The sequence below is a fragment of the Protomyctophum parallelum genome (assembly GCF_964188405.1).
Source record: "Protomyctophum parallelum genome assembly, chromosome: 9".
NCBI lineage: Eukaryota > Metazoa > Chordata > Actinopteri > Myctophiformes > Myctophidae > Protomyctophum > Protomyctophum parallelum.
Window position 1 is genome coordinate 25414210 of NC_139706.1, and position 19678 is coordinate 25433887.

The following is a 19678-nucleotide window of genomic DNA, read 5'->3' on the forward strand; positions in this document are numbered from 1 at the left end:
GGGCCCAGAAAACGATTCCCCGTTCATTTTCCTCATAGATATTTCAAAATAAAAAGTATTTATTTAAAGACCTTTTAAGACTCGTACAAAGCCAACTCGAGTTGTGAGAAATCATGACAACAAACAAAAAATGTCGTGCCGAACAAATAATTAGAAAGAAGAAGAAAACGGAAGGTTACAACACTTTTTCTTATTGTTTTTCTTCTTTGTAATTATTTGTTTGGTCCAAAATATTGTGTTTGTCATGATTTGTCACGATTCGAGTTGGCTTTAAATAAATACTTTTTGAAATGTCTATGGGAAAAATGCATTGGGAATCATTTCCTGGGCCTGGCGTCGTCGTGAAAGGGACTGCGACTGCTATATGAGTAAAATTATATATATTTAAACAACCCCAATACATGCTCATATTGGTGTGAAGAGGGTAATAGTGAGGGAAGAGACAGAATGAAGAGGTGTGAAGACAGTGAGAAAAGCAATTAGCTTCCAGTAATTGCTCTCATTAAAAGAGATTGGGCGGATTTAGCTAACTCCAGGAGCAATGGTCTCTGAACCACACTGCTTCATGTCGATGGGGGGAGGTCAAAGCCATGGTAGCAAGTGGCAGCCCTCAGGCAGATAGTGGTGTTACTGATAAGACTGGGCCCTATCAACAGGCATTTGTCTCATTCCCACATCCCCTTCACACATTTAAATGCTTGCTGTGGGTTGTGTGAGTATGACAAATACCCCTTTCACACAGGCGTTAATGCTCTGTGTGAAAACCACAGGTTTATAATTCACTGCAGGTCACAAGTAGACCCCGACCGATAAATCGGTCCAACCGTTATATCAGGGACTCCACCAGACCAATTCTGTCAGTGCAAATAAATTACTAAACGACGTGTTTAAAATACCAGAATGCACCAAGTAGCTTATACGCCTTCTGAATGTAAAAGCCTCTGACTTTGGAACCGTGCCTCAGTCAATGATAATGTAGAGAGTTTCAGAGCAAATGCATTTGATGCAGCCGAATCAGTAGTGAGTTTATTTCAAGCGCTCATGTCTTCAGGATTGATTTTAAAATTATTTTACTTGTCTATAAAGCTCTCAATGGTCTCGCACCTTCCTACCTACATGACTGCCTGCCTAAATATGTCCCAAACCGCCCCCTAAGGTCTTCCACTGCTGGCCTGCTCGCTTTGCCTAAAGAAATGGCAACTAAAAAATACGGGGAAGCAGCTTTTTGCTTCTACGGGCCGTCGGCATGGAACAAGCTCCCACTGTACCATCGTCAGGCAGCCTCTGTAGACATTTTTAAAGCTCAGCTCAAGACCCACTTCTACAACATTGCTTTTAATTGATCTTTTATTTTTTTATTTTTTGTTATTCATGTCCTCACTGTATTGCATTACTGCTGTTTTTTTTAATGTCGTTGCCTTGCTTTTCTTTTATTCTCCATTGTTCTGTAAAGCACTTTGAGCTGCATTTCATGTCATGAAAGGTGCTATACAAATAAAGTTTTATTATTATTATTATTATTCATATAGACACCCTAGCCTAGCATGGGGAGAACAGGAATAGCATGGACAAACCAACATGATCCAAGTTTCCTGCAAATAATCAAATATCCGACTTGACCAAAACTATCTTATGGCGACCTCCACCAATCACTACTCATCACTCTGTCCATCTGGTAATCACGTTAGCATTGACCAGACACCTATGAAAGGAATCCACTCTGGACTGGATCTTGAATGATATGGCCATTTTCTTTGAGAAAACACTTAACAGTAGCACACACTGTTCCCAGGAGAGAGGAGCCAACTGAAGGTTGGAATGAGACGATGGAAACCAACAACAGAGAAGAAAAATGGAAACAGAGGGCAAATATTTTTCTTTGTCGTCAAGAGACCAACACACAAGAACACCTTTTGTGGTTCAATGCATCATTCTACTGATCGATCCCTGATGCACACATTCTGGTATCCGCAGTATAGACAGAAACTGAACACAAGACAAATGATTAGGCAGCATGCAATGTGCATAAGTGTGTGCGTGCGTGTTGAAGTGTTTTAGTGCACTAGCTCCTACAGTATGCAGACTGTCTGAAACAAAATGTAATTAAGAAGAAGAATGTCTCTGCCCTCCTCCAACTGTGAGCAAGTGAAGCAGTGATATCTGGTCGGTCTTCTTGCAGTGCAATCATCTCTAATATTCTGTGCAGTTCCTGATAGGGCTGAGGGCAGGGAATTATGATAACACTCTGGCTCTTCTAATCGCTACGGGGGGTGGTGGCCATGCCAGTTCAAGTTCACATGGTGCCGACTCGAGTTCAGCAAGCTACTGTACTCACTTACAAACTTCAGCAAACTTTAACCAAACAGACTGAAACATATTTCTCTATTTCCTTATCTTGACTGCTGAGGAACAGTGCTACACTTACCTCTCAATGATGTCAGCAATGACACAGGCAAACATCTGCAGGCCCTCCGGAAGCTGCAAAGCCACTGGAGAGTAGAGACAGCCAGGGAGACAGGTAGAAGTAGAGAACAGATAGAAGGTTAGAGTATGCTGTGAGTGACAGCAACATTATTATTATTTAATACATCCTAGAAAGCAGACCTATACACAGTTTCCGCCATTAGCTCAGTGTGTTTCACTGACAGCCATGAGTGATATTTTAGGGCAATTTCCCCTCTGCCACTACATTACTGCTGGATTATCTTTCTGACTGAAGGGCTGTAGGAAATATGACCTAAAACGATCAGCTCAATTGTGTTATTACACCTCTTGTCTTCTACAGCCCCATTAAAGTCAGTGAAAGTCACTCTGTGTTCACCTGTCTCTCTCCATGACTGTCACTGGCTTTACGAGTGTTCTAAAACACAAATGTGGAATCCATTTGATCGCCCCAAAAATACCATAAATCCATTGAATATAGACGATTACCAGTACTTGAAATCCATGGGGTCCTATAGAGCAGTGGTTCTCAACTTTTTTCACCAAGTACCACCTCAGAAAATATTTGGCTCTCTGGGTACAGTAGCGTACACCTAACCTATTCCATTCACACAGGAGGCAAATTAATTCTAATTAATATATAAAAATCTAAGAATAATATAGCTATTTTTCCAGTTGTGTCAGCAAACAAACAAAATTAACAATAAAACCGGCATTTTAACTCTTAGTCCACACACACACACACACACACACACACACACACACACACACACACACACACAGAGCTAGCTTATTGCTAGTGAGAAGTAGAAATATGCGCGACGGAGCTATGAGAAAGGTTAACTTTTACCACCGGCTTTGTGATGCGCACGTAGCTGGCTTTAATTGGTTACAGTTACACTTTTCAGTAGGCTACGCTACATGATTGGCTTTGGCTGTAAGATGCGCTGTTTGAAATGGGTTTCAGTCATTACCACTGTCTGTACACTACTTCTGTAGCCTCGGAGACGTCCACAGGCGTTTCGTTTTTACTCCTCCCCGACCACAACACCAGCCTGTGTGTCATTTCACTGGCGCTCATGAAGTCAGCAAGTGTTCAGTGTTGTAGGTCTGTCCGAGACATCCACCACGACTACGTAGTACGTACGTATTGTGCTAAAGGGAAGCACTCACCATGAATATTGTGCTAAAGGAAAGCACTCGTTATGTATGAAAATGTACTCGTATGCATCCTTTATTCTCAGAAAAGGGATTATAAACATTGTAGTACTGATGTACTGTATGGTCCAAGTCTCTCATTAACAGTCAATTGCTTTACAAATCCTCTTTGGGCCATTAAATGTCATAATTTGTTTGGGATTTTGTTTTGGGAACCCACACATGCATGCAATACAGTGAAATGTCAGCATTAAGGTTTCACCATACAATGAAGTCCATGGAGCTGAGCCCAGTTTCTGGGGACAGGGGCGTTGTTGCAATCAACCATTTGTCACTGTCACACCTTGCGTTCATAAAGCTATCAATCCTTCAATAGACACTAACAATTCAGGGACATCAAATTCAGCACACAAATACTACCACCACACAGCCATACTTGATAGAATTTCCAAACTCCCAATGCCAAGCAGCATTAAACTAAATAGCCAAGGTAGAGACTAGAGAGGGGAGGAGGCATGGTCATGAGATGGAATGATGGATGGTGTATCGAGGAGGAGTAGAGAGAGCATGTCTTTCTCTAATGAAAGGTTAAGGGATCACAAAGGGCCCGTGTAAACAATAGACGGACAGAGACAGACCATGGAAAGGGCGAGTTTATTAACAGAGAAAGGTTTCCACTTTCCAAGCACGCCACAACCATAGCTGACAGAAGCAAAGAGCTTTTGCTGTCTGTTCTCCACAGCAAAAGGCACACACACGCACTAAGGCTGTCCCCGAACATTCAGGGTTCGAACCTTCGCTCGTTAGGGTTGGCACTCGAATCTTAATTAATGGGCTTGAACCATTCGTTTTATTTATTTTTTCTTCTTTGAATTATTATTACTATTTAACTCGAAAATATTTCTCGGCGAGAATGCGATATGCATAATAAGAGTACTATGTTCATGTTGTGTTTACATGTTACATGCCGAGGTTCGGAGCTTGAAGGTTATATTTAAAATGAATTAGAAACGAACGGTTCGAAGGTTCGCTCGAAAATTCCTTCCGAAGTTCGAGTCCTAAAAACAGGGCTAAAATTACACTTGGTAGTAGTCAGTCACCATACGCTGGGCTCACACTACAAGATAGTGTTCGAGATTAACTGTCTAGATCAGGGGTCCCCAAACCTTTTCCTGTGAGGGCCACATAACGTTTCCCTTCTCTGATGGGGGCCGGGGTCAGTTTGTAACAGAAAAAGTGTGACGATCGCAGGGGTGCCTAAACGTAAACATTAATTTTTTTCCAGAAAGCCACACATAACCAAATATTAATAACCAGTGCACGTACTGTACATGCAGCACTACAGGGCTGCATAGTGCATGTACTGTACATGCAGCAGTGCCAGGGTTTCCTGCACAATGTTGTTGGCATGGCGCTGCGCCATGCTTGAAATAAATCACGCCATGCCAAGCTGTTGTTTTTCTTTTAGGCCAGGGGCCTAGTGAATCATGGTGTGTGTGATATGAAATGTCCAGTACCTCCCCAGTGCCTCCCCAAGTGCCACCCCAGTGTCTGCCCTGCAGTGTCTGCAAAGTGTCTCCCCAGTGTCCCCCTGAGTGCCTCCCCAGTGCCTCCCCAATGTCTCCCAGTGCCTCCCCAGTGTCTCCCCAGTGTCCCCCCGAGTGCCTCACCAGTGTCTCCCCAGTGCCTCCCAGTGTCCCCCTGAGTGCCTCCCCAGTGTCCCCCTGTGTGTCTCCCCAGTGCCTCCCAGTGTCCCCCTGAGTGCCTCCCCGCAGTGTCTCCCTGATTCTGTAGTGTGAGGGGTTCATAGCTAAAAACTAAAACTAAAACTTGAGCATAGAGATAAGTTGTACCGATCTGCATGATGTTTGGACAAAATCTATAGGAGCAAAATAAAACAAATACCGCTGGTGGACTAACTGACTCACTGGACTGTCGATTAGAATACTCAAGCTGCACAGTGTGAGATAACGTGCTTCACTTCTGGATGGCATTGCACTCCAGTCCAGAAATGAGATTTCATAGATGAAAAGCAATCACAGTGAGTTGTCCCTGTCCAATTTTACAGTTTCAGAATCTGAATTACTGTCATTGCCAGGTATGTTTACTCACTAGGAATTTGGACATTTTCTCCAAAATAGATAACCATAAAGAAGCTGCAGACTATATGATATGCAAAATACAGTACATAGTGTCATGCTGATGCGAGGCAGTGTACATATGTATTTGCATTGTAATTCACCTTTACAGAAACTTGGAAATTAGATCGGACAGACGGACGACACACACACACACACACACACACACACACACACACACACACACACACACACACACACACACACACACACACACACACACACACACACACACACACACACACACACACACACACACACACACACACACACACACACACACACACACACACACACACACACACACACACACACACACACACACACACGTCTCATGGGAGAAGTAAAACCTAGCTGTTGGGGAGTGGTTTAAGGAGACTGTCTCAAGCTCTCTGATTTAAGTTCTTCAGAAAACTTAGGTCAGGATTTAGAAGGCATTTTTAGAATCAGCCTCAGTCCAATGTGATTCCGGACCCTAATCCACTCTGTTTAGTGTGGAGCGAACATTCTACGGCTTAGAAGGAGTGTCTGATACTCCTACTGTCAAATGTCAATCACAAAAAAGTGATTAACAGAGACAGAAAAAGGTAAATACACATTGCAATTAGCTTGTGGCCTTGTGCAAAATAAAAACAACCTCTATCAAACTAGTGACAAGCATACTGTGAGTATCTGTGACGGTGCAGCACTTTGCTCCTTAAACTCTCCAGCTGACGGAACAGTTGCGAAGAATGGAAGGAATTTGAAAATGTCTAGAAAGGAAATAGTAGCTGTGCTAACCTTTTGATAATTAACAGTGCAGACATTGGAAGACCTTCAGAAACACAAACAGTTCCCTTGAAGCATGTCAAAGCCTCTCCAGGGCTCTCCAGAACCACTTTCATGGTTCCTAAAGGTACCCACCCAGCAAAATACTGATTGATAATTTTACTCTGAAACTTTCACAGTTAAATTAAGACTCAAGATTGTGTTCACTGTCCACAAATGTATCTGGAGTTCAGCAAGTATATAACAATATTTATATAGCAATATTTATCTGGCCTGTGTGTGTGTGTGTGTGTGTGTGTGTGTGTGTGTGTGTGTGTGTGTGTGTGTGTGTGTGTGTGTGTGTGTGTGTGTGTGTGTGTGTGTGTGTGTGTGTGTGTGTTCGCTCGCGCAACAGTGACACTTGGTGGTCAACAAACCAGACGGACAGGGACAGACATAGCTGTCTATAGGAGTGGCTAGCACCACTCAAAACATATATCACTTACCCTAATTTTAATATAAGTATGCACATGAATGTATGAAGGTACACACAACCTTAGCTAAAAATATAATGATCAAAAGTTAACCTACAGTAAAATATTGTTGTTAATAGAGCCACTTACAACAGAATCTACACTACATTACCACTACAGCATAAACATGGTGATATTCATAGAGTTCAAAGAATGACAAAGGAACAGATGGACACAAAGGATGGGAAGGGGACAGACAGAAGCAGACTATTGAGTCACAAGAGATATATTGTGGTTTAATGAAAACATCACAGCAAAAAAAAAGCCAGACAGGCTGTCGTAAACCTAACACCACCCTTGGGGCATGGACATGGGCAACAACAACAAAAAGAAAAGAGAAAAAAAGAAGAAGATTTAATTGTCCAGGCATACCACCTGCAAACTCCCCAACAGCCTGAGACTCTCTATGCATTCACATTAACATTAGTCAGGAACAATTTTGCCTTTCCTCAGGCTGAAGGCAGCCCTTGAAACACTCAGTCATGCTCAGCTTAACAGGAAATAGCCAAAGAGGAATTATATGCACAGACCAATTATTAGTCTTCAAAGCAAATTAGACAAATTCTCATGTGTGAAGCAGGGTCTTTAATTGTGTGCAGTAGTAGGCCAAGATTCCAAAAATGGTTCAAGGAATATTTAAACATGCCGTTATTGTTTTCCCTGGCTTGGTGTAGGGCCTACTACTCATGCTGTTATATTCTCTTACTCTGTTTCTCTATTTATTACTGCATCTATAAATGTACCACTGAGCATTGTGAGCAATAGACAGCTATTAGACATGCGCCTAAAAATGGGTTAAAGGTTTTTAGATGGCCCTTTAGACTTATATTAGACGTCGAAAATAAAAAAAATAGGATCCAAGGCACTCTATTAGACAAAAGAATGCTCAGTGAAATGCCTGAAGAAGACCTTACAGGTCGTAATGTTGGTTTCTGCTAAATTTCCAGTATCGTGGCTATGAGTGTGAAGCCTTTTTCTTCTTTTTCATTGTTCATCGCCTTAGGCCTTTAGCACCTCATAAATGTTGGTGTGTGCCCTTCTCCTGCTTGTCTTTGATTCTAAATAGCCTACTTAGTTTTAGTCTCAATTACATAGCATCTTATGAATATCACTGACTATGGACTGTGGCTGTGGCTCAGGAGGTAGAGCAGGTCGTCCAATGATGGTGTGTGAATGTGGGAAGTGAGAACGCCCATGAGGACACTGGTGTCGACTGTTCGCCGCTTCACCTCCCGATGTATGAATGTATTGAATTGTAAAGCGCTTTGAGCACTTGGAAAAGCGCTATAAAAATACAATTCATTATGGACATTAACATTTTGTTATCTTTAACCACAAATTTTTCAACTTGACTGGAAGTGCACTTCTGTATGTCTGTACACCAGGGTTCTCCAATTAGCGGCCTGCGGAGCGCCCCCTTGTGGTCCCTGGAATGTTTTTTAAACATTATGTTATAATTTAGCTATTGAAAAATAGCAGATCTACAAGCTCATAGTGCGGCACCGAGTGCCAGACAGGCTATTTTCAATCGACCATAACTAAAGAATGGATGGTCGCTTTGACAAAAATAAAACGATCGAACTGCAGATAAATATTCTGTGACTGCTTAAAAGGAAAACAAAAACCGCTGGCAGTGGTGGGTGGATTATTTGTTTTTCTCTGGCAGTGAATGAGTTCATATCATGACTATCATGCTCAATATCTTTTGACCAGTGCAGAATATGATTATGCTTGTAAAATTGCCAAAGTCTGGCAAATACTAGAATTTTTGTATTATTGTTGAAAACCGTGATCCAAGAGAGCACAATTAGACTGTCCAACTTCCAATCCAAGAAATTGGCTGAACAGCAGAGAAAATCAATCTAACCACTTTATCAATCTGTCAAATGAACCATGTGTATTGGGGAGTGTGACCTCACCTCTCTTAGCATTGGCTTGTCTGACTCGCCACACCGTCTTGTGGATCTCAAAGTTATAATTTGCAGGCAAGGCTCGGATGGCATCCTGTAACTCTGGGTCTTGCAGGATCTCATCTGGAATTTGATTGGCGATCCGTCGTGGTCCTCTCACTAAAATAGAAGAAACATGATTTAGCTACATTAACCTCTTAATTTCTTAAACCACTGTCGTAAAACTCAGGGTGGGATCTCTGTCGGTCCTTTGGTCTACATGTAGCTCTGGTCCATAGCTCTAATGCCTCTCGTCTGTACGCAAATATAAAAAACGTTTTACCTACTCACCAAAACAAAGGCGGTTTGTGTAATTAGAAAGCCTACTTTCATTAGTGGACGCAGTAGGCTTTCTAATTACACAACCCGTCTTTGTATTGGTGAGTAGAGTAGAGTGACATAGCCTTAATGCAACGGCAGCAAGAGCAGTAAGGCTATGGGTCAGAGCTAATCTATATGTAAAGTATCTTGAGACAACTTGTTGTGATTTGACACTTTAATCAAATTGAATTGAAAGAAATAGCTGATCTACAAGTACAAGCATTCTACAAGGGTTTTGTGTGTAAATCTGCTATTTTTTGAAAAGAAACAAAGACTAAATGACAGGTACATTAGAATTGTACTTTCTGTTTTGTGGCTGTAAAGGTTTGTTTTGGTAATGTTGTAAACATTGAACTAGAACAAAGTTGCATCCCAGAAAGCAGGATTAGCGAGTTTACAGAGGATCTCTGTTTAGTCAGTCCTTCATTTTCTATTCCAAAAATGGGAATCACTGTCATGTCATGTCCTGAAACAAACCGCTTACAGCTTAACTTGATATAACTCACAGCAGTGTTTGTTTGGTCATAAACTCACCCAGTGCCACAGGACGCCTTATGACGCCTCCCCCTTATAGGAAGCAGTTGCACTTTTGTGTGAACCCAATGGAATGCTCAAATTAATCACCAGGCTTTACAACGCGAACACATCATGATTAGATATTCTAGCCTAGCCCTACCCAGTAAGCACTATGGTTCTAATAATCAGCTTCACAAGGCTGCTCACTTATGGGAGTTTGCGCCTCCTGGCGTGAACACAGAAGCATTTATTTATAAACTGACAATAATTGGCTGGGACTTTAAGACGCAAGGACACTGACTCCGCCCGCCGGCGCACCGGTATAACAGCGCGTCATCGTCGCCCTGCGTCTTCATTTGTTTGTTTCTTCTCATGTGTTCAACACAATGCAGGGAAGTCTCCTGTTCGGTTTTTCCATAAGGACGAGAGTTTCTCGTCCTAAACGCCCGGGCCGGACGGCGTGCCACCCGATCCCGACGGCCTTTGCCGCGTGTCTTTCCTCCATCTCTATCCCCATTTCCTGTTAGACTACTTTCAATCTATTCCAAAAAAATAGCCAAGAAAATCTTGCGAGGTTTTGTTTGTAAATGTAAACATGCTGTTTGAGATGCACCCAGCTGCAGCCAGACAAGCAGTCCTAGACATTTCTCCTAAAATGTCTTCTAAAGTGTCTCTCAAACACGTTCATTGTGTATGGTTTTTAGCGACAAGCGGACGAGATCAAATACGTTTGTTTACATCCAACGGCATTCCAATAATACGGCTTCAGGAGTGGGTGTACAGATTTGGACCAATCAGATCGTTTTTTACTCTGATGTATTATCGGAGTATTCCTGATGTCATAAACGGTCAGAATCAGCTTGTTGTGTTCGCTTATGTGCTAAAGAGTGACTTTGAGAGCCGTTTCCCCGTTACAATGGAAGTCTATGAGAGCCTATTTTTATTTCTAATATTTACTATTAAACTGCACAACGGAGCGAAATAATTCATGGAATGGACTAGTTTGCTCATAACAAGGTAAGAAAACAAACCCTCTTTCTGAGGTCCACACATGCTACAGCAAATATATTTATTGACACTGCTTAAACATTTTGACCAGCATTTAAAGCTTGACCAGGATCCTTACCTAGTAACCGTCGCTAACGTGGTATTGGCCAAGAACAGGCTTGGGTGGGACTTAGCGAACGGCTAATTATTGTCTGTGAGCTTATAAATAAATGCTTCTGTGTTCAAGCCAGGAGGCGCAAACTCCTATAAGTGAGCAGCCTTGCTCACTGTTATAGAACTTTGGTTACGTTCATAACCCCTAGTTTTTCAAGGCAATCTGTCATTTATCTCTATAAATGACTATAATAGGCCAAGGTTATTAAAACAGATTCTATACATAGGACGTCTGAGAACGTCATAAGGATCCCGAAATATTAGTACTATTGACGTGTGAGGACGTCCTAGCGACGTCCCAGCGACGCAGGTCGAGATAAGAATATTCAGAAATTTTCCTATTTTTTTTTGTTGGCATTTCGCTTTTCGCTTGCCGTATGCTAACGCTCAGTGCAACTATTAGCTTGTCATTGACTCCCATGTTAGCGCGGCGGAAAGAATGACTCGTATCTCCTAATCCAGGGCGCTCTCCGTGGTGATGAATGGATCGATATGCTGGCGCTTCATTTCTGCTCCTCATCCGTCTCTCCCGTAAAATATGAACGTTTTTTGGAGCGTAAAAAAATATATTAAGATGATCGGAGATCTGAGGTCTCTTTGTAAAGTCAACTTTTTTAGGAAAGTGTTTCCGGTTCATGGCTTTCAAAGTAAAAGCGATCAGACAACTCTGGCACCCCGGAGCTTCTTTTTTGATGCAGTTCCTGTACTAGATGTGTTAATTAAGGGTGCCATCACTGCCATGTCTTCACGGCTTGCCTTCATGAATTGAGGCGAAAAGTGGGAATGTGCATGCAAAATCTCAATGAAATTGCACGTTATGTTCATGATTTTAGGCAATTTGTTCTGAGTGGACCACCACCTGTACTCGCCTGGCATGAAAAATCTCTTTGAAAACCTGTTTAGTGTTTCTGATTGTTCAACGACAAAATGCTTTTGAAAAGTGGGACGCAAATGAAGTTAGTACAGCCCAACAACATTTTGTTCACACTCAATTTAAGCAGTGTAATTACTTCCAAAGCAATGTTGAAGTGAGTCATATATTTCTGCAGGTCAGATTCATCATGTTCGCCTTATGTAATGCTGCATAGGCCTACTGTGCTTTTTTTAGGGGCGCTAGCCAGAGACGAAATATTTTAATAATCGTCATGGGGATTGAATTCCTATGTGTACAAAAGGACAGGCAACCAAAGGGTTGGATGGTTTGGGACAAAACGGTTTTTAAGGTAGACCACACCAATTGCAACTCAATGAGTTGTATTGGTGTGGTTTACCTTAAAAAAGGTTTTGTCCCAACCCGACCCTTTGGTGTGGTTTGGGCTTTAAATGTGATTCCTGCATACGATTACGCCACTGGGACGACGGACGGACAGACAGACAGGCAGGGTGGTGCAAAACATACTCTCTCGCCACGCCTTCGGCCTGGCGGAGACAATTAATAGTAGTTTATTTTTTTCCTTAGATTGAAGGCTTTTAAGCCAGTGTGTGCATTCATGCCTCGTTTACATCAGAGTGAAATACCGCCTTTCACCTGATGCGCCCCGACACTACAACCAACATTGATTGATTGATTGATTGAAATATTTATTAACAGTTTGCAGAATTTACAGTACATTTCAAGCACAAACTCAATACAAAGACTGTTAACTGTGAGTGGACGACCCAATTAAGCATTACACTTGTTTACAACAGGGTCCACATTGTTCAATTCATCAAACCATTGAGGAACTTCCGACGGGTTTTGAAGCACATTTATTTTTAAATACCGACTACTAATATAGTGCAGACAGGTTCCGAATGACTAAAGGGTATGCCTACGGGTAAAACATTTTATATTTTTGCATGTTTTTGTTTGGAGAAGTACAGGCTTTATAAAGCCTGATATGGATCATATTTATTTTGTATTGCTTTCTGTTCATTTAACTAACACAGCACAGCTTCTCTGGATTCTGAACAGACACGGTTTGTTCGTTACTTAAGGTTAATGATAATTTGATAACCAAATGATGCAATGCACATGACATTTTGCATCATTTGGTTGCAATGATTGCATGGTTGTCATCCGCGTTGGTCGTTCGGATATTGTTTGAAAATAACCTCGCCATGAATTGTAAGTTACACATCCTCGCGTGGACATATAATACATTCATGATATGTCTGCTGTGAAATGAACATTGTACATCTTTACCTGTGGTCTTTTTAGTAGAAGCAACTTGCGTTTCGCTCAGGGGCGCTGCCATGTTGTTTTCTTTCTAAAGCGTGAGCTTAGAAAGGCATGGCCAATCGAAAGTAGAGTACACTGACAGGCAGCGGAGGTAGTCGAGTACCGATACAAGCGAACATAGCTGAGCTCTAAAGACCAAAAATAGCGGACATGCTCAGTCTGGCTGTTGAAAATATACTCTATGGTTGAAAATTGGGAAAGTAGGCTAGTTGGAGGGGTACAGAATTGTGTAAACTATAGAGCATCGTTATATAAAGCCCTATTTACAGGTAAAGAAACAAATACAAAAACACAATAGGCCTATGTTTCGTGTATAGGCCTACCTATAGAACACAGTACACACTACACTATTATTACCGTTGCACATTTAAACATATATGGCCAAAAATAATGGGACATTTTTCAATGGGAATGTGAGGTTTTCAGCTTTCATTAGTGTGACACCACCACTCTCTATGGTAATATAGGTACGGTCGACCCTTTTCCATCTCGCCCCACTATACTGTACTCTACCTAGCTGTAAATAACAAACATAAATTAATGTTGGTGATAATATAAAAGGTATTATATTAATTTATAATTGTTAAGTTCACTCTGTATATCCATGGGCCTGATAGCATAATGATGCCATTGCCATTACAAAACATGGGCTATAAAGAAATGTGTTTAATAAAACGAAATGAACAGCTATAGGGTCCTAAATTAACTGAATTAAGCAGTGGGAAGTACGGGTGCTGCGGGTGCTATAGCACCCCCAGTGGTCTGGAGGGGAGTTTTTCCATTTCTTTCCTTTTTTTTTAATGGAAAATAATTATATCATAACCATTTTAACTCAAATAATTAAAAACAATGTTTTGCATAAAGTGTATGTTGTTGGTTATTTTGTGGGGGATTTAGTGCAATATTTACAAAATATACACAAAATATACACTCCACTGACACATGCCTCCTCTATTTGAGCGACCACATCAAACGAGGTGGATGCTGGAAAATACTGCGGCATGGTCATGCTGGACCTCCAAAAGGCTTTTGACACTGTGAACCACTCCATACTGGTTAACAAGCTTAAAGCTATTGGTTTTGATAGCACATCAACGAGCTGGATGCAATCCTACCTGGAGGGGAGAGAACAGATGGTGGAGGTGAACGGAACACTGTCCCCCCCCCCCTCCCAGTGAGCTGTGGCGTCCCACAAGGAAGCATACTAGGGCCTTTACTGTTCCTAATATATGTTAACGACATGACTTCAGCTTGTGACTGCAACTTGTTCCTGTTCGCAGATGACTCAGCACTGCTGGTCTCGGACAGAAACAAACTGCAGGTTGAAAAGACCCTCAGCTCTGAACTCGGTAGAATCTGCACCTGGCTCGGCTCGCTGATAACAAACTATCCTTACACCTGGGAAAAACTGAATCCATTCTCTTCGGATCAAATAGTAATCTCAGCAAGGCAGATGGCTTCTTGGTTAGAGTGGGTGACAATATTATCACACGAAAAGATGAAATTAACTACCTAGGTTCCATCCTGTAGGCCAATCTTTCCGGTGATAAAATGGCCACCAACGTAATCAAAAAAGTCAATCAAAGAACAAGATTCCTTTACAGGATCTCCTCACTGGTCAACAAAAACACCTTGAAGACCTTAACAGGAGCCCTCGTACAAGGTTTCTTTGACTATGCATCCACCTCTTGGTATACCACAGCACCTCAAAGGCCCTTAAAACAAGGCTCCAGACCTCCCAAAACAAACTGGTCAGGCTCCTACTTGGCCTCACCCCCCGAACCCACCTCACCCCTGCCCACTTTGACAGGCTGGGATGGCTTAGGGTCGACGACAGAGTACAGCATCTTGCAATGTCCACACCCACAACACCAGAGGGAGTACAACAAACCATGTACAACCCAGATTCGGCACAAACAAGGGACTAAATTATTTTCGCTCCATGCCACCAAAATGTGGAACGCCCTACCAACAGTCATTAAGACATGTGAATCCCTTGACTCCTTCAAAACCGCTCTCAAAGGGCACCTACGGATGGCTGCAATTCGAAACTGGCCTCTGTAGAATCTGAATCCCCCCACCGCCCCCCCCTTTTTCCCCTCACTGTATATGTATCCTTTCCCTTTTTGCTTCCTATATATGATGAATTCCTGTTCTGTTCTTTAACTACATAGAAGTGTCTATTTGTATGTCTCTGAATGTTTTGATGAATTGAACAATGTGGACCCTAGGTGTAAACAAGTGTAATGCTTAATTGGGTCGTCCACTCACAGTTAACAGTCTTTGTATTGAGTTTGTGCTTAAAATGTACTGTCAATTCTACAAACTGTTAATACATATTTCAATCAATCAATCAATCAATGAATTCACGCCACCGCGGTGCACGCTGGACAGGTGTATTTCCTGTTTACATCCGGCATCATTGTAGATAGAAGTTGGGCAATAATCGAATGCGCATCGGCACTATAGTAGTACGAGTTAGTATCATGTCTCAAAAACGGATTTCAGATTGGTTTCGAAAACCGGCTCCAAAGCCTAAGAGAAGAGAAGGAGAAGCTACTATAGTAGCAGCAGCGCCAGCACCGCTGATATGTTGATTTTGGGACAGAAACACACAGTTCTTTTCAACCAGCTTGGTTGGTGTCGGCTTGGATTATTCATTATTGTGATGTTGGATTAAAGTGACATTTCGATTGGATTATTGAACTCGACCTGCAGCAGCTGCTCACGCTCACCTCAAGGTATGTAAAAAAAAGTTATAAGAATCTCCACCTTTTCTGTTGTGTGTTGAACTTGAGTTGTCAGTGTGAGTGCAGTATGCGAAAATAAATTGGGACCCAAAGTGATAAGTTACTAGTAATTGTAATAGGCCTACTTTCATTCTTATGTCTTTCATCCTCCTAAAGTTGCCTATACAGAGTTGTTCTATAAATACATGTGTCACTGCAGCTGTCTGTCTAGTCATGATCAGATCTATATGTAGTATAAATTAAGGGATGATATTGTCATTGCAAATTATGCGGCGCCGTTGTGGGAGAAAAAAAGGCAATTCTTTGCGTGTGCGCGCGTGCATGGGAGTCTTAAGGCCTATTCATAGTCTGGATTTTCGGTGGTAAGGTGACCACCGCTCCGGTGGTGAGCTGACCACCGGAGCTGAAATAACGTTAAACCACCGTAAAACCAGATTTATGTATGAGCCTCATACATAGTCTGGTTTTACGGTGGTGGGGTGACCACCGAACTACAACATGACGTCACGAGCCACGGTGAAGAGCAAACCACCGCCACCGCTCCAGCCCTTCTCTCTGTTTTTACTCACCACCGCTCAACGTTATTTCAGCTCCGGTGGTCAGCTCACCACCGGAGCGGTGGTCACGTGACCTTACCACCGAAAATCCAGACTATGAATAGGCCTTAAAGTTGCCACGGCTATGGCCAGTCACCGTCTCTGTCTCATGTTATTCTTACTTGATTTACAGAGTATAGAGATCGACTACTATACAATCAAATAAATCTGTATACAAGATCATTTCAGATTTCAGGGAGGCAGGGAAACACTAAATTAACTGTTAACTACATTAACACTTTTCGCAGGGGCGAGTTGGTAAAGGGGCGACTGGGCGAGTATATACACTATACTTTTCATTTTCATTTTTGAGTGGTGCAACCACTCCTACAAGCTACAACCAGCAATGTCCGTGTCTACGTACCTATGTGTCTACCAGTAGGCTACCTACCTATGTGGCCATGATTATTAGTACCAGTAGGTGCGCCAGAAACAGAGAGAGGGATAGTGCTGCTAATGTGAGATGAGAGAGAGAGAGAGAGAGAGAGAGAGAGAGATGGGGGGGGGGGGGGTTGCAACACTCAGTTCACACGGGTGTGATTTTATGTAGGCCTTTAATGCAGGGTTATTGCGTTGTTGTATTTCACAATAGTTTTAATTTTTTTTTGTTTTTCGTTTTGCGAAAATAGACATTCTACTCACAAACGGAGTAAAAGTAATTTAGTTTTGGCTTCTTTCAAAGTGGCTTCCTAAAGTGTGTGGTTACTGGGAAAACGTATTGTGTTTCGAGACCATGGACAGTTCTCCAGTGTGTGTGTGTGTGTGCGTGTGTGTGAGGCGGCGGCGGTGGGGGACAGGACCACGGACAGTTCGCGTGTGTGTGCGTGCGTGTTTCAGGACCATGGACAGTTACATGACCATTGACAGTTCCATCATGACAGACAGGCAGAGGGATTGTGAAGAATTAAACAAAAATCACTGAGAATGCTATTTGGCCCTAAACAAAATACAACTACAAAAAGTTCCCCTCGGGGCACAGGTCTCCACCAGGGCAGGTCATAGGTTATGGCCTCCTGGTGGCGTTATAATAAGCCAATGTGAAAAGGGTGCCATTTGTTCTTATGCCTTTGATGGCAATTGGATGCCTAGTAGGAAAGTGCGTGAAAGATTTCTCTCTTCGCATTCTCTCTTCTATTGGTGACCAAATCTGTCGCATATAATACCTGTCAAAATCTGTCTCTGATATAATGTTCAAATGCCGTCTATAAAATAACTATACGGTTTAGATTAATCATTTGTTGTGTAAAAACACAAGGGTGACGGGGATGTGAAGAGATCGAGACACGAGTGCAGTGACACTTTCACACACCCAGCCTATGATGAAGCAGGGCAGCTATAGGCGGCTGCCCGGTGAAGGAGCAGAAACCAGAAACAAACAGCCCATCATAGCCTATACTTTCTCTCCTCCGCTCCGAGCGCATGGCGAAAGTCTACGCCCGCTAATGCACACTGAGGTGGAAACTGAAACGATCTACAAGGTCAGAAAATATATAACTGAAGGAGATAAGTGCTGAAAGGGATTCTAATGGAGCGAGAGCATCAAAGTCTATTACTAAGGAGGATTTGAGGAGGATTCCGCGTTTATAATCCGACATCAGAGGCGGAATGTGAATCCAAATAACTTATGTTAATTAGAGATTTCAACGAGTTTGATGATATGATTGAACCGCTCTGACCCGTCGAGCTTCGTCTTCTACGTGAAGAAATCTAGATTGTCCCTTTGAGACCGAAACCCTCTATTTTGGAGGCTGCGTGTGCTCGCCGTTTTTAGAACTGTTTGCAGCTGTAAATGTGTGTTCGGGTATGTCAAAGGCAGATGTAAGTCTACAATGTGCATAGATTGATTGATTGATTGATTGATTGATTGATTGATTGATTGATTGATTGATTGATTGATTGATTGATGCCTCCCGCCAGGAGTTATAGCCTATAGCTATAGGCTATCTTTATTTCGGGGGAAACGGGACGATTTCAAGGAGACCAGACTTTTTCCGAGCAGGATAATGTCTATTGCCAATGGGTTTTAAGACACACGGACCGGTAGACTAGCCTACACTGCAACCCAACATTGCGGAGAGGACCGTAAAGGAAGGCGAGCCAAATGAGTGAAAATTGACATTATTACGAAGACCTGCTGAAGCCTCTTAACTTCAATAACAAACTACAGCGAACAACTTAAAGTCTGGAATATAAGATTAGATGATTCCCAGAGGACACAAGACGAACAACTAAAGCCTGCAAAATGTTCAAAAGGGGTAAGTCTATGCATTTTGGTGTGCACTGCACTGTGATTTATAGTGTCGAATCCTCGATCTGCTCAATCCTGCTCAATCCTATACCCAAATCTAAGTAATGTAGCCTATATATTAGCATGCTGGCTTCTCATGAAATATGTTTTTTTACACTTCACATGCAATGCACCAAGTTTCTCGTTCCCGTATATATAGGATATTCTTCTTTCCATGTTTTTGTTTTCCAGACAATGCGCCATTTGAAGCGCGTCTTACATTTTCTCAACGCGCGCAGAACGCGCAGTTTGGAGGGGATGAAATATTAATCTACCGTATGCAAAGAGCTCGGCTGAGAGAGAGTCGACTATATTATATTAACGGCTTATGCCGCACTGCAGTTTGTGAGTTGTGTCGGGGACACAAGTCTATCTGTTAAATAAGCACAAATCATTGCAGGCTCTACTTTGTCAGAAAGCAGTTAGGCATAGGGCTACTGTTGGACAAAGCATAGCAGTTCACAAGGTTATATTTGGGGTGATAGTCCACTGAAAAACCTTTAACACCATGCAGGCTATTTGATTTGAGTTTATTTTCGAAAGATCTATATAGTCTAGATCTGAGTGACCTATTTTCTGCAAAATGTAAAGGCTTACTCTGCAATCGATTCCTGACAAGTGAAATAAAGGGCGAAACACATAGCATTCAGACATATTAATTAGATTATTTGACCAAATAGCCTACTGAGTTGCAGTGTGACCCCCTATGTCACTAAACATTTGTAATAATGTTTGTGTGTGTGTGTGTGTGTGTGTGTGTGTGTGTGTGTGTGTGTGTGTGTGTGTGTGTGTGTGTGTGTGTGTGTGTGTGTGTGTGTGTGTGTGTGTGTGTGTGTGTGTGTGTGTGTGTGTGTGTGTG

General features: G+C 42.2%; 1 protein-coding gene across 2 annotated transcripts in view; it reads right to left on the reverse strand.

The window, feature by feature from the left end:
• dph1 (diphthamide biosynthesis 1) overlaps positions 1-13226 on the reverse strand; it is a 64625-nt gene extending 51399 nt beyond the window's left edge. The window contains exons 1-3 of one of the 2 annotated variants that reach the window (XM_083773764.1): positions 13151-13226; positions 8938-9087; positions 2426-2489 (exon numbers count right to left, since the gene is read on the reverse strand). In XM_083773764.1, the coding sequence (XP_083629890.1) occupies positions 2426-2489; positions 8938-9087; positions 13151-13202 (266 nt within the window). In that variant the 5' untranslated portion in view covers positions 13203-13226. Of the gene's footprint in view, positions 1-2425; positions 2490-8937; positions 9088-13150 lie in introns of those variants that run through there. The other variant, XM_083773765.1, reaches the window with a different exon arrangement.
• Positions 13227-19678: the final 6452 nt, after the last annotated feature.